A 16861-nucleotide genomic window follows, 5' to 3' on the forward strand; every position below is an offset into this window, starting at 1 on the left:
TTTTAACTCAGCCTGACATTTTTCTTGATAGATGGATGAAAACTTGCATTTTTCCTGTAGTATATTTTATTAAATTTTCTCTTCTACATATTTGCTATTATTTGCTATGTAAATGTCCTCAGACCTAAATATGGCAATGCAAATGAACTCAGAGAGCACACGACAACACTACAATACCCCTAATGGGAAGTCTAATTATCATTTGTGCACAGTAAAAATGGAATATTTAAATTTGTACTCTATCATCATTGTTCATAGAAACATTTAAGTAAACATATTTTTTTTAAAACAAAGCACCCAATTTATGAATGAACTTAACTCCTCAAAGTTAGTATGTAAGCCATTTGTTTGGAATTACTCATTTTTCCTTTGTAATAATCGGTGGCCAGATTCTCAAGGCAGCCCACAGAAGCCTAGTAAATTCCATACTGCAGCTCCACTGTTTACGTTTGTAGTGGAAACAGTGGAAAACGAATACTGATGTCATGCTAGTAATGGAAAGTATTTAAAATACGAGGGAAAAGAATTGGACACCAGAGCTTTCAAGTCCCAGGAAGGAACGTTGCTATTAGGTCATGTAGTTCCACGTCTGGAAGCTAGGTGGCGCTATTGAACCAGAACAGCTCAGTTATTTGCCAAGTCAAGGGTTTACAGAGGAACCTTCATTCACATAAGGACTGTTCCCATCACAGATATGCTCGTGTTCTCTATCTTTAATTAATTTGCTTATTTATTTTGGCCTTTAACACCACTATGATTTTAGCTCCTAAATAAATTACGACTAAGAAAAATATTGATGGCTCACAGCATGTCAGTTTTTAAGGAGGAAGAGCATTCACGAATATGTTAACGCTCATGGCTCAGACACACGTGAGTCTGTCCCTTTACTTTCAGATTTTGGTGGATGACTATGGATCCTTCTCTCAAATTCTCTGGGCTGGCTCCAGTTTCTCATGTTTAAAGGGTAAGTAATGGGCAAATGTATTTGAGATTAAGCAATAAAAAATGAGACCGTATAGGTTAAACCAGTGAGGTCGCTCTTACCCTGTAAATCTGTTTGGGCCTTGGTTCTCTCTTGGTTCAAACTCATACCCAGGATGGGTGGAGTGTACTGAACTCTCATTCTAAGTTTACTGGACTCGACATCAGCCACTGCCCCCTGGCTGGTAGGAAACACCTGAACTGTCCTCTCGCTTATCCATCATGCTAAAACTTTCATTTTTATTCCATCTTGAGTACTTACTATCAAGACTAATTCTCAAACATGTTTGGTGGGAGACAAATTTACTTGTCAGTATACCTTTCCATAAGAGATGAGTTGGGGGGGGGGGGGGCAGACAGTTAAGCTGTTACTTAGGGAAGTTATTGACATCTCTAAATGGTGGGTTATTGGAACAAGAAGTACTGATGGGAAAGAATTAATCAATATCATTCCAATGTAGAATGACGTGACTATTTTTACTAGTTCCCCAAATAGTCAATGTTATCAGTGCTTTTCCCTCAGTAACGAGACTGGTCTAACTATTTTTCATATTTCTGGAGGGGGATTACCAGAAATCAGCACACACCTGCATTTTTTTAAACAACAGGACAAGCACCAAAGAAAAATGGCCAGTGGAATGTCTGCATCTTACTCCAGCTCCACGGGCAGTTAACCTACAATGATTGAATGGTCCCTAGACCCCTCAGTGCCTTAGATTTTACTTTTTCTTCCCTCTGTTCTCTAGGCTACTCAGTTACAAAATTATTTTATAAAGGGTAAAAGCAATAATTTGGGTGTGCCATAATTCGTGAATTTAGACTAAAAATGTGCCAACGAGGCAGCTCTGGTGTGAATGACTAAAGTGACTTGCTGCTGCTCTTTCTTTAACCTATTTGATACCAACTCGCTGACCTGTGGCCACGAGCAAACAGTAGTACATGTGCTTGGTCTTTGCAGAGGCTCAAATATATTGGGAAGCTGGCCAGAAGTGGATGCTCACCTCCTGTCCTCTGTCTTGGGGGAATCTCTCTGGGACACAGAAACTATGGAGCCGCTCGGCCTTCAATATCACTGTGGAGGATGAGAATTGGCCACTCCCAAATATGTCTCTTTGGCTTAATTCTTTTGTAGTTGTTGGTGAGGAAGATTGCCCCTGAGCTAACATCTGCTGCCAATCTTCCACCTTTTGCTTGAGGAAGATTGTCCCTGAGCTAACAGCTGTGCCAATCATCCTCTGTTTTTTGTATGTGGGACACCACCACAGTACGGCTTGATGAGCAGAGTGTAGGTCCACACCCGGGATCCAAATCTGTGAACCCGGGACCACTGAAGCAGAGCGCACAAACTTAACCATTACACCACTGGACCGGCCCCTGGCTTGATTATTTTTCAGGACAAAAGACTGAAAGAAACTTTGACTTTCCCCCTAACTGCCTACAAGAATTTAAAATAGAAGGCCTGTCTCACAAAGGAACTATCACTATAGATAACTCTGGGTGTAACAGACAGGGAGGTCCTAAGGCCATTTTTATCAAAGTTTTCTCTCTGTCTCTGTCTCTCTCTCTTTCTCATCACATTATCTATAGATGGCCCAGCAAACATTTACCAAACATTTGCACTTTTATTTCCATGTGAATTGCCTTCCTCCCCTTTGAAGTCTCAAACCATTATCCCCCAACATCCTCCTTTGTCTTTAGCTGAAGATGGTATTTAAGGTGGCGGCTTTTGCCATTCTGGTGAGTTACTCAGTTTTCCTGGGTTTCTCCCAGGTATTCACTTTATTAAACTTTGTTTGATTTGCCCCTGTTATTCTGTCTCATGTCAATTTAATTCTTAGACCAGCCAGAAGGACCAAGAGGGTAGAGAGTCCTCCCCTGCATCACCATAGAAAAATCTAAGAAGATGCCAACGGGGCCACAAAACATGGTGGAAGCTACTGAAGAATCACTCAAAAGGTTATTTGGTTGTGCACATGCCCTGTGGCAGCTGAGAGTGCTACACTAGAGTGACATTCAAAATATTTAAAACCAGCTCCACTTGGGAACTGAATTCAGAAGAGCTGCTGAGCGTCACACTGAGCCAGGGACCTGAAGACCCCGTGTGTGGCCATGAGTTACCCCTTTCGTTACATCATTGTTGGGGCGGAGGGCAGCCAGGGTGGCAGGTGTCCCAGAGGGCAGGCACTGACGGCAGTATGGACGTCTTTTACTTTCTAACCACCAGTCCAGCTGGGCTGTGTGGACTGGCCATGTGTGGGCCCTGGGCTTCTGGAAACCTCTCATCCCACTATGCAGGAGTACCAGACGTCCCTTATTTCTCCGAGGCAGCAAACCTCAGAGGCATTTAGCACACTGCTATGCCCAACTCAAAGGGAAAAATATCTTTTTGTGGGTGGAAAGAACACGGTTGAAGGCAGAGGGGCTAATAGTAACTCACTTTTCAGAAATACGTTCTATTTTACTTAAGGTGCTTACAGATCACGGGACGAAGGCCCACAAACTCTGTGGTCACGTATTTAAATGGATAAAATAGAAGGTGGGTCAAGATGGCATAACCTCACAAAAGCAGGTAAGTGGGATCTCTGGGCTCAGGTTTTTGCTTGTGGTTTATTTGTATATAAGAAGAACAGACTTCAAAATGTCATCACCTAAGTTATCAGGCCCAGCCCCCGATGCTGAACGGTGTGCTGGGCTGTGGCATCCTGTGGTTGGTGTCAGTTCCAGATCCCAGGATGGGTGATGTGGGTGGCGTGGCCCACCAAGACTCTTCCCAGATGCTGGGACAAGAGCGTGTTCATCTAACCTGACAAGAATGTGTCTCCAGAATCTTTTATCTCATACTGTGTATCACACACACACACACACACAAACACACGCATGCTATACAGCAAGATAAAGCCAAAGAGGGAAAATACCAACAAACAACATAAGCTTTTTCTTCAAAGGAGTCTAATTTAGGGTAGGAACCCTCCTTGCACAAAGACCAGAGCTTACACGGTCTTACAAAGCTAAAAGTCGGCCACAGTAGGGCTCTTTAAATTCTTTAAACCCTTTAAATTGCCTGTTATTGAAAGGGCAAAGGAAGACCTTGTTTCAGAAACCGACTATATAGGGTTTATTATGCTTCTGGCTATTCAAACCACACCTCCTGCTGGGGAAATACACCTGCAAGGCACACTTTGTGCTTCTTGGTTATGTGCCTGCATGTAGGTACATCAGAATTTGTCTCTGAGTGAGAGAGCTGGGAGACTAAGGGAGCATCCACCAGCCAGCTGTCTTCCTCCAGAAGTCAGTGGTGGTGGTAGGGCACCTTATAGAACAGGATCCAGGGCTCCTCTAGGCAAAGACCGGTTTACCTGGGCATTGGTGCCTGCCAATGACACAGCGGTGATGCGAGGTACCCCCCGGCTGTGGAATGTGAGGCAGCAGGCTGCCTTTGGGGACCCCTTCATCTGCTCCTCATTTCTACAAAGTAGAATGCTCTCTCCCATTTCAGGGTGACAAAGGAAAACAATAAACCGATTAGTGAATTAGTATGCAAGGCTCGTTGCGACAGTAGTAGAGAAAGAAGTATAGGAAAGAAACAGACAACGTTGTTTATCTTTCAGGATAAAATAATAATGAGAAAAACAAGTGAAGTATTTCTGAAGGTAGTTATATTTAAAGTGATACTATGGGCAACCCTTTTGATGGCTTTGCTACCCTCTCTTTCCTGCTTCTACTTGAAAACCACTCCATTTGTTAGGAGAAAATCATAATTGGATTTTCAGTTTGCTCCTCTGTCTATTCTATCGCCAGGATTGTACAACAGAGAGCTTTTGTCAACGGGAAGTGGGGCCAGAGAGCCTTCCTTGCAGGGTGGCTCCTTCATCTTCCCACACATTTCTATCAGTGGCCTCCAACACGCATGTGCCTATTCATTGCCTCACGCCAGCGACGCTCACAGGACAGGGCCAATGAAAACGTCACCAATTTCACTTTCCCAAGGGGGAAATGGAACCATCAAGCTTTGAAACATGGTGACTTTATGTTGGGACCTGAAGCTCAAGGTTTTGGCATCGGTATCCCATGGTTCTAACCATGGAACTTGCCTTCCTGAACAGAAGAGGGGATTTCACGCCTTCATTTCCTGAGTCCTTTCCAAGGTGAAGAACTGTCGAAACAGGGACTAGCTTGCTTACAGCCAGAGTTACCTGGGTCTTTGTAGATACTGAGCACGCCCTTGAAGTAATGAGGTAAGAATCTTTCCAGTAAAAGCAGCACATCTTCCAACTCTTCCAGAATCCCCACGAGCAGGAAGTTCTCATTCACGTTCAGTTTTGCTCTCTCAAGGGCCCACTCACCAGGCTCCCTTTATGGATATAAAAATGGGTTTTAAATCAAAGATTCACTTTTGAAATGCAGCAACAGCACACAGAAAGTTGATCTCTTCCACCCCCCCCCCCCCAATTTGCATAAGACCAAATCCCACTTCCTCCAAGGACCAGCTCAGGGGCAGCCGCCTCCAGGAGCCTTCCCGGGTCCTTCCAGCAGCCCCCTGCCCTCCACTCTGCTCACCTCTACCCCTCTCACCTCTTCCTAATGCCCAGCCCAGGGCCTCGAACTCAGGGAGCCCTGCCTAAATATTTGTTGAAAGAAGAATACACACACAGGGAGTTAGGTCCTAAGAAACACTGATCCAGGGGTGATTAGAATGTCTTTCTAATAGAAGGACCAAACCAAACCAACATAAGTTAGAAGTTTTGAAATATGAAACTTACTGACATAGTATTTCTATAGACATCGAAATAGGTGTCAGGTGATGTCTGCTAACCATCTTATTCTTCAAAGACAGTTTTTTAAATTACAGAAGGAAAACAGCCTAATCTATTTGTAAGGCAGATCACTGAGCCGACAACGCTGATGTGAGTGAGGAAAGCCCCAGATGGGGAGCTTGGGTTCCAGGCATGGCTGGCATTTACCATCTGGGGGAATTTGGGCAAGCCTGGATTCTCTTTTGAAAAATTGTAATAGTAACCTTTATCTAGCTCAAATAATTGTTATCAAGATGGAAGAAGGTGACATTTCCAAAGAGTTTTGAAAATCATTGTGTGTACTGAGATAAGTACTCTCTCCAAGATTAGGAAATAGATAATTTTAAAAAATCATAGGGAGTTAGAATCATGTTCCTTGGAATAACTATCTTCGCTGTGACAGGAAGCAAGTCATCTGGCCCCAAATCTTCCCAGTGTCTGACGCACTGACCCTGAACCAAGCGTCATGAGGACAAGGGCGAGGCCTCCCGAACTCTGGAAGTTTATGCTGCAGCAGAAAACTGACACCTCCAGTCCCAGAATTCTGACCAGAAACAAACTCTTGTGTCATGGTACACTCAACGAAACAGCAATAACAATACACAGAATAATTAAGCAGTTCACCACCGTGTGAGCAAAAAGCACAATGAATGAGCTGCAATTTAGAAACCACTGTCTCCCCTTGGTCTCTTCAGTCAGACAACGGACATTCTCATCAATGTTTTCTGTGGGACAAACGTCACTTCTGGTAACAGGGTTTATTTTCCACGAAGCAAAGACAATATTCACTGCTACTAGCATTTCTTCTCTGAGGCTGCACGTTTGTCTAGTACAATGAGTTTCAACTGTAGCTAGACCTGAACCACCTGGAAGGTGGTAGCAAACGGCTGCGCCCCACCTCAGAGACCGTGATTAGATGTAAGAAGTACCCCAAGGGAGGCTGATGCAGGAGGTGTGCGGACCACACCCTGAGTGCCCTTGCTATCCGACAAGTCACTTTCTAAAGAAAGTCTTGCATCCAAGTGAAACTGAGGGGCCATCAGTAGAATGTACTTCCCTCTCTTTCTACTAGCAATGTCTCATGAGGGAGACACTATTAAATGTTAGGTGTGTGCATCTCATGGTTCAGATCCTATTAGACACGCCACACAGGCGAGGACGGTTGTGATAAAGTACAGTCACTATGGAGGAACAGGCTGGGTCCTTGCCCCTGGTCTTTACTGTGTCTTGCGCTGAGTAGTGACAGCTATGTGTTAAGTATTATAAAGAGTTCGGTTGGCATTCCAGTTACACAGCTCCATGGGGTGGTCCCAAGGCCTCTGTTACACCTTAGTCTGAACTTCTCTATTTATTGGACATTCAGAGTCTCAAATGCGATCTCCAAAGATTAACAGTAAATATTAACTGAATTCCAGAAGGTTGAGAGACTAGGGATACAGAAGGCTCCCAAGAGGGGCCAGTGCTGGGTTTCCTCCATTGTTCTCCACGTCAGCATGCCATGCGCCATTGGTCTTTACCTGCATCTGGGGTGCTGTCCACAAAAATACGGGATGATGTAAAATAACCTGGGATTGGAACACTCGGGATAGTTTTCAAGAATACACTCATTGATGTCCTAGAAGAGAAAACACAGCAGTGAGGGGTCTTGGAGTCTCTGCAGGGCTTCATCAGATGCCACATAGTGTAAGTAAAACTGAGACTTCGATTACACGAGTAAGCCTGGAGGAGATGTAGAGAATTCACAGATTTCATGAGGACACTTTCTTTTTGCCTCACCTCATCCTGTTCCACTGGCAGGGGTACATATGGTCAGAGCGTTTCAGAGAGCGCTTGTTCTGTGGAGGGAACCATATGTCTATGTTTCCCAGTGGCCTGAACTCTTTAGCTGGATAACAAGTATCTTGAGAGCAATTCTATCCACTATGGTTTGCTGTCACCCCAGAAGTGACCAACCAACTGGTATACAGTTGACACTTAACAAATATTTGTTGAATGAACTCAGTATGACTTAATTCTTAATCATTCTGACTTAATCAGGGACCCCTGTTTGGCCAGCCCTGTACCAATGTGTTTCCTTGTGTATCCATACATCCAATGAACAATTATTAAGTACCTACAATAGTCATATGAAGAGTTTGGAGGTTTTGGAGGGGCTATAAAATCATTTCTAATATTATCCTAGGTTAGAAAGTGATAAGATATTTGTACAGACATTATCTCACTCACAAAGGCCACAGCTGTGATTCCCAGATTTTCTATTTCTCTTCTGTGAGGGTGACCATGTTGTGTCTGTGAGCATTACAAGACCTTGCAATGGCTCGGTGGGGATGCATCGGAAAGGCTAAGAATCAACTTTTATCACGGCCGACTACATTGACACCCTGGATAAGACACGCCTGGTTCTTAAGTACTTCTAAGGAGAAAAGATAACCCAATTTACAAACAAATCAAATAGCTATGGGATGTTTTTCCAGCGACAATACTGGTGAGGCAGATGAAGAATGCGTGTCACTCGCTAACACAGTCACATGGTCAGTGGAATTTATGAGTTGGTTGAAACCACTGCATCTGATATGATTGGGGCAGGTGGTTAGTTACTTAAATATTTTTAAGTTGGGAATCATAAAAATGTAACAAACTTTTTTTTTTTTTACAACAACCCTGTCTTTCCCCCATCATACTTCTTTGGTTTATATATCAATTAAATAAATCACCCAATTACAATAACAAATTCAACTGTAATAAACAGTTTCACCAACAAACACACTCTAATGAAGCTGAGTCTCCTGTGAGAAGCAGAAGTGCACAGTTCCCAGAGAGGAATACACTAGAAGCCAATGGAGTTCTTCAGGCCATCCAGGCATACGTTAAGTGAAGGGTGGTTAAGAGCACCTCATTGTGTAGGAAAACTCCTTAAAAACGCAAGAGGGGCCAGCCCAGTGGCATAGTGGTCAAGTTGGCACACTCTGCTTCGGTGGCCCGGGGTTCACTGATTTAGATCCTGGGTGTGGACCTACATACTGCTCATCAAGCCAGGCTGTGGCAGAGTCCCACAGACAAAGTACAGGAAGACGGGCACAGATGTTAGCTCAGCAACAATCTTCCTCAAGCAAAAAGAAGAGGCTTGGCAACAGATGCTAGCTCAGGGCCAATCTTCCTCACAAAAAAAAAAGCATGATGTTGGACCCAAAATACCTTTCTAAGAAGAATTTGACACAGAGAGATATAAGTATAAGGATATTTATTGCTACAAGATTTATTACAGTAAAATGGCAGAACTGAAATGTTTCACTAATGGGAGAAGCTATGGTACATCCTACAGTGAATTACTGGGCACTCAGGAAGGATAAGGAGAATCTACGTGTACTGTCCTGAAAAGCACCCATGAGGAATTTTCAAATGAAATAAAGGTAATTATAGGACAATATGAACATGTTGGACAATATAAAAATAAACCTACGTGTTTACATAAACACAAAAACACCAGGAAGGATAAACATTAAACTGTTAAAAGTAGTTATTTATGGTGGCAGATGTAGTGCAGGATGGGAATATATTGAACTTTTACTTTATTCATCTTTGAAATGTTAGCTTTTATTATAATGTATGTGTTTTACTTTTATCATCAGAAAAGTGTAAGGAGAGCCAGCCCTTATGGCCTAGTGGTTGAAGTTTGGTTAAAGCATTGAAGCTTTAGGGAGGAAGACTGGCAACAGACGTTAGCTCAGGGAGACTCTTTCCCGGCAAAGAAAAAAAAAAAGGAAAAGTATAAGGAGATTTACACGTCGTAAAATAAACCAAAGCTTGTGTGGGAGGGTGACTGGGCTTTGCTGTGAAGATGCTCAGACCTCCCTTTCTCCATCATGCTCTTGTGTCCTCTGGCAGCTGGTGTCCCCCAGGGACCTGAGCCTTAGGTCAGAGGGACCCAATAACTGGGCTGCGGTCAGAGAGAGGGAGCCGCAGCTGGGGTGAAGCAGAGCGCCCGGGAACTCCTGCCAAGGCAGGTGTGTCAGAGGCAGAGTGTGTCCACTCTGGCCAGGATTGCACACCAAGGGCAGAGTAAAATGGTGGTGGTTTAGGAGGTGTCCAGAGATCCATCCCATACACAGCCAGCCCTGCAGAGACCCGCCTTAACATGAGGGGCAGGGCAACAGGGCCCCCGGAGAGACTCTCACGGCGCCTGCACTTGGCCAGAGTTCACTTTACGGCTGCCTTTTAACAAGAACTTGTGTCATTATTTGTTTAGGTGGTAAGACTGTGAGCGCACAGACGGTCTGTTCGCTGGGTCTCCAGCGCTTAGCACCCTGCCTGGAAAAAGCAGGGGTGCAATAAATATTCAATGAATGAATGAACAAATGGCAGAAGGAAAAAGCCAAGACATACAGCCCTGATCCTCCCCAGAGATCCTGGCCTGGAGCCGGCAGGAGCAGCAGAGGACACGAGCTGGTCGGGGTGGGAGAGCGGAGGCGGAGGAGGTTCGAGGGCCCAAGGAGGCCAGTACCCTATTGGAATCCACAAATAACCTCCCGGGGTCAATTTATAGGAAGACATAAATTCCTAGTTTCAGAAGCGCTGTTAATGATTCTTCTTTTCTTAGCTGGAGGCATGTCCCAGGGGATTTCAAAGAGTTCCATTTGGGCCCATTAGGTTGATGAATGGCATTGGCCACAACCCATCCTATGGAGAGGCTATAGGAGGACATAAATAAGAGATGACTCAGGTGTAAGATCAAGCGGAAGCACAAGACGAGCTGTGAAGACCCACGCTCGAGCCGCCTACGCCCAGGCACATGGCACGTGACCTGCTTCCCAGCAGCTCAAGGCCGAGGGGCCTCAGGAAGTGCTCCTGGCCACTCACACAGGCCACTCATACTGGAACCGAGGCCTTCAGCGAGTGACCTTTCAGTGTCCTGGGAAACTGAATGGGACAAGTGTCAACACAGCTGCTCATACAGTGTCCCCCTGTGACAGCCACTGTCCAGTCCCCCGGGACCATGCGGCTTCCCCTGCATTAATTGCATTAATGGTTTGAACTTTGGCGTAAGCCTTGCTATCCTGTGTGGCTTTACAATCACCTTTTTATACTCAAGTTCTCTTCGTACATATATATTTTTAAATGATTCTACTACTTCATTTTTTTCATTCCATGCAAGTGTTTCCAGGATAAAGTTGCTTTAAAGGAAAACTTTAATATTTATTTTAACTTTGCTCTAAGATCATCATCACGGTGATGACTTTAGCCAAGCTGACCCACTGGCCAGCACCTGCTCATAGGGTCCCTCCATCTCTCCATGTGTCACCTGCAATGCTCCCCCTGCCCAAGTCTGGTCTTCTTTTAAGATTGGGCCTAAACCTAAGACCCCACTCTGCTCATAATCTCACGTTATTAGGGAAATGGGACCGTCTCTATAACTGAATGTTCCAGGAAACTAAGAGAATCCTTTTAATTGCCAAAACTACAAAAAGAAAACTTGGACCGTTTTTGTTGAAATTTATTCTAAACTTTACTATTTTAAAAAGTGTACTCTTGGGGCCAGCCGTGTGGCTGAGTGGTTAAAGTTCTGCATGCTCTGCTTTTGTGGCCCAGGTTCATGGGTTCAGATCCCGGGTGTGGACCGGCTTCACTCATCAGCCATGCTGTGGGGGCCTCCCACATACACAGTGGAGGAAGATCGGAACAGATGTTAGGTCACAGCTAATCTTCTTCAAGCAAAAACAAAAAAGATTAGCAACAGACGCCAGCTCAGGGTGAACCTTCCTCAAGCAAAAAAAAAAAAAAAGGCAGAGGAGGATTGGTGGCGGATGTTAGCTCAGGGCAGGTCTTCTTCATCAAAAAAAAAAAAAAGGCATACACTTAACACCCTCTAGGTTATCTTTGTGGGATCATCTTCTTCCACTTTGATCTTTCAACAAAATAATCTTTTATTGATTTGCTCCCGTAAAATTTTCATAAGATGGATTGTGATGAGCTACACTCATCTTTTGAAGTCAAAGGGCCTCTGTGTTCAAAGGAAACCCCAGTCACTACAGCCAGACCCCAGGAGTCATTCCTGCTTCCTCTCCCACCCTCATTCCCCACGTCCTGTCAATTGCCCACAGGCCCTGCAACTTGGCCCCCAAATGGTTTCCTAAGCTGCCTTCTCCTACCCCTTCCACGCCACAGCCCCATTCAGCTCCTCTCCTGTTAGTCAGTATCTCTTCTTTCCATCTCTTCCTCCCCCAATACATTCTCCATATACTTGCCCCAGTGGGGTCCCTGGGACAGGCCAATGGTGCCCAGCACGGCACATCCTCTTCACTGTTGGCTGGAACCCCAAATGTCTCCAGGAAGGGGTCCTGCCTGGAACCTCGGCCACCAGCTCAGTCTCCAGGGCGGGGTCTGCTCCCAACATGCTCTGCTCGTGGCCAGGGTTCTGCTGTGAGTGGGAGGACTGCCTGATGGTGCCCACGAAAGGCCTCCAAACTGGACTGAGGGCCACTTGGCGCCCCCACTGATCTTCCCAGCTCCCCTTGCTGGGGCTTCTCTATGTGTCGACACTTGCTCCATCCACATTTGGGCTTGCTCTAGAGACCAGACACTGCACTGGAGTCCTGGGAACTCCCTGCCCCACACCACCGGCCCTGCTTCCTTCTCTCACCCATGGCTAGGTCCCTGCAGTTCTTGTGCCTGCTTCCGTCTGAGACTTGAAATTGCCTGCTCTTTTCTGTGTGGAGAGAGAACTTGACAACTGCTACCTCTCTTGGTTTCAATTTTGGAAAGGGTGGAAGGATTGAGATCCTAGGTGGAGTTAATCTTATCACAAAAGTAAATTTAGGAATGATTCATATTTTATTTCTCCTTTCATAAGGCCGCACCTTGTCTAAAAACTACTGGATTGAAAAAAGACTTGGCGCTTTTGTACAGCTCCCTGCCTATGACATTATCAGCTTTGTCCGTATGGCCTAGGACTTCAGAAGGCAGGATTTCTGGATGCCTTTAGCAGCACAGACCTCGAGAGGCCATATGAAAAGGAACCCAAATGAGGAAAAGGAAATTTGGGTTCTCGTCCCAGCTTTGCAACTAATTAGCAGCGAATCTTTAGCTAAACCATGCCATCTCAAGCCTCAGTTTCCCCATCTGTATAAAACGGGGCTGAGCCATATAATCTCAGGCCATGAAACTGTGTGCTGATGTGCTGGTTCCTTAAATCAACCAACTTTTAAGAATAGTTTTGTATCTGAGGATCTAGAAAAATTGGTAATTTTTTTAGTCCCAAGCTTATGAGTTAATAAAAGACTTTCACTCAGCATTTATCATGTAAACTTTTCGCCTTTCATGGAAGGCAGAGAGGGAAAGCACTGAGGTGGGTACCAGACAGACCTCAGTTCGAATCTTGGCTGTGCCACTTAGGAGTTGTGGAGTCTTGGCCAATGTCTACTTCTTGGAGGCTCAGTATACTCATCTGTAAAATGGGGACAATAATGCTTGCCTTTATAAAGATTAGAAATCAAACATACAGATTATTTTCCCTGTCACCCAGTTCTTAAGATTACGCCATCTTTATTACGCCTTCCACATTTTTTTTCCTTAAAGAGCAGGGGACTGTGATAGCTCAGTAACTATGGGTATTAATGCCCAGCATCTTCTTTGTGTGAGTTTTTTTTTTAATTTTTTTGCTGGGAAAGATTCAACCTGAGTTAACATTTATTGCCAATCTTCCTCTTTTTTTTTTTTTTCCTTCCCCAAAGCCTCAGTACATAGTTGATATTATAGTTGTAAGTTCTTCTAGTTCTAAGGGAGCCACCACCACAGCATGGCTACTGACAGACCAGTGGTGTGGTTCCACTCCTGGGAACTGAACCCAGGCCACTAAAGTGGAACACACTAAACTTTAACCACTAGGCCATCGGGGTTGGCTCCACTTTCTGCATGTTAATTCCTCTGTCCTTTAGCTTATATTTAAAAACACGATTCCTGGGTGATTTCAATAGTTTTTAATTAGTGACTTCAGCTAACTCACAGAGAAAACAGAGAGGAAGGAAATAAGGAAATATGAAATGTGTATTTATGCTAAGTCAAAATAATAACATAGTTTGGTGGAAAAACAAATGGTATTATGCAAAAGCAGCCAAAATACACCATTGTGAAACTTTTTGCTTCTTATAATATCTCATCTTCCTCTGTACATGAAACAATGTAACATCATGACATTAAAAAACTCTTTTTCAATGTCGATTTGAATTTGATTTGGGAGCCAATCTTCACATTCTAAGAACACAGACATGAGGAAAACTTGAATAGTAAAGTGAAGGATACAATAAAGGACAATTTCTCTTGCTGGATGTGACTGTCAGTCCAACACGGCCATGTTGGAAGTGGGAGAGAGAAAAATTACCGTCATTCACTGTCAAAGCAATACATGAATCCTTGACCCATAGGTGGACCATGACAATCAGATTACAAATTTAACGGTTTGATCAATTCAGATAAATGGGATGGATGTGACCTGAGCTAACTTTAATTGCATCACACAGTCTTCCATAAGGAAGGCTTTTTCAAGCTTTATAAAAAAACTTTGAGCCAGAACCCCAGAAGAGTCAAGTAAGGCTTCCTTGGTGAGGATTAATGGACTTGAAAGCTGCAGATGGCCAGATACCAGTGTTTTCCCTTTGTGTGCTCACGTCAGGCATGAATCATTGATGACATGCTCTTTCTAGGAGAGATGGGAAGTGCCCTTGGGAATCCTTCTGAGCCCTCCAGGAAGCAACACAATCAAGCAGAGTAGCACTTTGTTCTCCCTGTTGTAAGCAGTGTGTGATGTTGCATGGATAACATCTGTGGCATCTATTTTTGGTGGCTCTGTGGCCCTTCCCACCACTTCTGAGTCTAGGGCTGTGTGTCTGACTTTAGGATGGCAGACAGGCTTTGTGGATAAGTATCAGTCTACATTTATTGTAGTCAATATCCTTATTCACTGGGGACTCTGGTTCAATGAAATCCTTAAATCCTGACACTGAAATACTCATAGACACAAGAGACAAAACATTTTTGAAGTCCTTATTTGAACTCCAGGATCATGAATTTCAAGTTTCTATCGCATTAGACTTAAAAAAAAGAAGTAGCCACAGTTTTATCGTGAGATGTTATATTCTAAGATGAGGATTAATCCATTTTCTGGCTCAGTGTTCATTAGATTTCAGTAGGCCCTTTTCAATTAGCTGTGACAAAGTTTACGGAGCATTCAAGTTGACTGTATGTAGGGTCCTGTGCAGGCTGTAAATGCTGCTTCCCAGAAATGTCCTTGCACTTCTGTTAAAACACAGCGTTACTAAAATAAGAAACCACTGTCTTTGAGATCAAGAGATTTTGGTGCTTATCAGGGATGCGGAGACCACAACTACCATGATTTCAGAGACCCTGGAAAACTTGGGGAGCCTAACCAAATAAAAATAGTGACATTCAGACGGAGTCAAGCTGACTAAAAGACAGGAGTTACTTTTATCTTTGTTGCAAAATATTTATCACAGTATTATTTAAAAGATCAAGAGATTATAAACAACGCAATTAGAGAGATGAGGTAAACTATAATATTTCTAATTATAGAATACTTGCAGGCATTTCAAATATTTACAAAGGATATGTAACTATAAGAAAAATGTTTACAAGAGAAAATAAGGGTAAAAATATATATACAACATGACTACAACTCTGTTGGTTTTTTAAAAAACTATATTTTAAAAATAGACTTGAAGAATTTAGACCAAAACTTTTAACAATGGTTGGGTTTGAGATGGTAAACTATGGCTTTTCCCCCACTTTTTTCTTTTCTAATCTCAAACGCTAATTTAAGTACATGTGCTACGTGAAGAAAGTTTTTTTTAAGTTTTTGTCAAAGTAATGCATACACATGTCAAAAAATGCTATAAAAGGGGTTATAATGAAAAGCAACTATCTCTTAGTCTACCCCTTTCTGCCCCTCAGTTGCGCTCACCATAGGTAACCATACCATTTAACTAGATTCTGTTTACTCCCTTGTTTTGCTGGAGCAGCTCCTCACGTAACTTTTTGCTGTGCTGTTTTCTAGTTTACAGTGTTGCTGATAAGGAATAGGTGTCAGTAATATTCTCCATACTTTGTAGGTGATGTGTATGTGAACATAAGAGGACGTGTTTGTGTCCTTTAACATTTCTTTGTCCCAGATGTTCTGAAATTTCACTATGGATCTCACATTGTGCTGACCACTTAGTAGACCTTTTTAACCTGGAGCCTCAGGTCTTTCAAGCTGGAGATATTCTTTTGTATTATGTGTATGTGTGTGCACGCACTTAAACAATTTCAAGTAATTTAATAATAATTCAATAACAATAATAATTTAAATAATTAAGTAATTTTCTCCCCTTTCTCAATTCTTTAATTCTAGATTTCTCTGTAGTCAGATTTTGGACCTTGACTCTTCTTTTGTGACTCTTATTTTTTCATCTTTTCCTGCTTTTGTCTTTTTGCTCTTCTTCAAAGAAATTTCCCTTACTTTACCTGTCATGTCCTTCTGTTGAATTTTTTATCATAGCAATCACATTTTAATGTCTAAGGATTCTTTCTTGATACACACTGATTTCCTTTTTATAGCACTCTGTTCTTTCTGTGGGTCTAATATTGTCTCGAATCTCTCTAAGGAAACTAAGTGCAGCTCCCTTTTAAAGCTTTCTTATTTTTCCTGAAATTTCGGTTTCCCTTAGGATTATTATTTTTTTTTTTTTCCTGAGGAAGATTCACCCTGAGCTAACATCTTCCTCTATTTTGTATGTGAGGTGCTGCCTCAGTGTGGCCACTGACAGAGGAGTGGTGTAGCTCTGCGCCTGGGAATCAAGCCCGGACTGGCGAAGTGGAGTGCGCCGAATGTAACCACTACGCCACCGGGGCCAGCCCAGGACTATTGTCTCTGTGATTCTCAACCCCTCTCTTTCAAGGTATAGTCTTTTTTCACATATGTATGGAGCTTTGCCTGTCCATTCATATTTAATAATGAGTCTCTAAAAACTGATGGAGATCTGTGCTGACACGGATAGGGTTTATCAGCCAGTGGGCTTCACTATGTTGCTGGAAATTAC

At 43.3% G+C, this 16861-nt stretch overlaps 1 protein-coding gene across 1 annotated transcript in view; it reads right to left on the reverse strand.

The window, feature by feature from the left end:
• Positions 1 to 16861, reverse strand: part of UST (uronyl 2-sulfotransferase) — a 287768-nt gene that overhangs the window by 45180 nt on the left and 225727 nt on the right. Inside the window, exons 6-7 of the mRNA XM_046670131.1 lie at positions 7292 to 7389; positions 5175 to 5332 (exon numbers count right to left, since the gene is read on the reverse strand). Coding sequence (XP_046526087.1) covers positions 5175 to 5332; positions 7292 to 7389 — 256 coding nt within the window. The remainder of the gene's footprint in view (positions 1 to 5174; positions 5333 to 7291; positions 7390 to 16861) is intronic.

Source organism: Equus quagga, chromosome 8 (assembly GCF_021613505.1).
Source record: "Equus quagga isolate Etosha38 chromosome 8, UCLA_HA_Equagga_1.0, whole genome shotgun sequence".
NCBI lineage: Eukaryota > Metazoa > Chordata > Mammalia > Perissodactyla > Equidae > Equus > Equus quagga.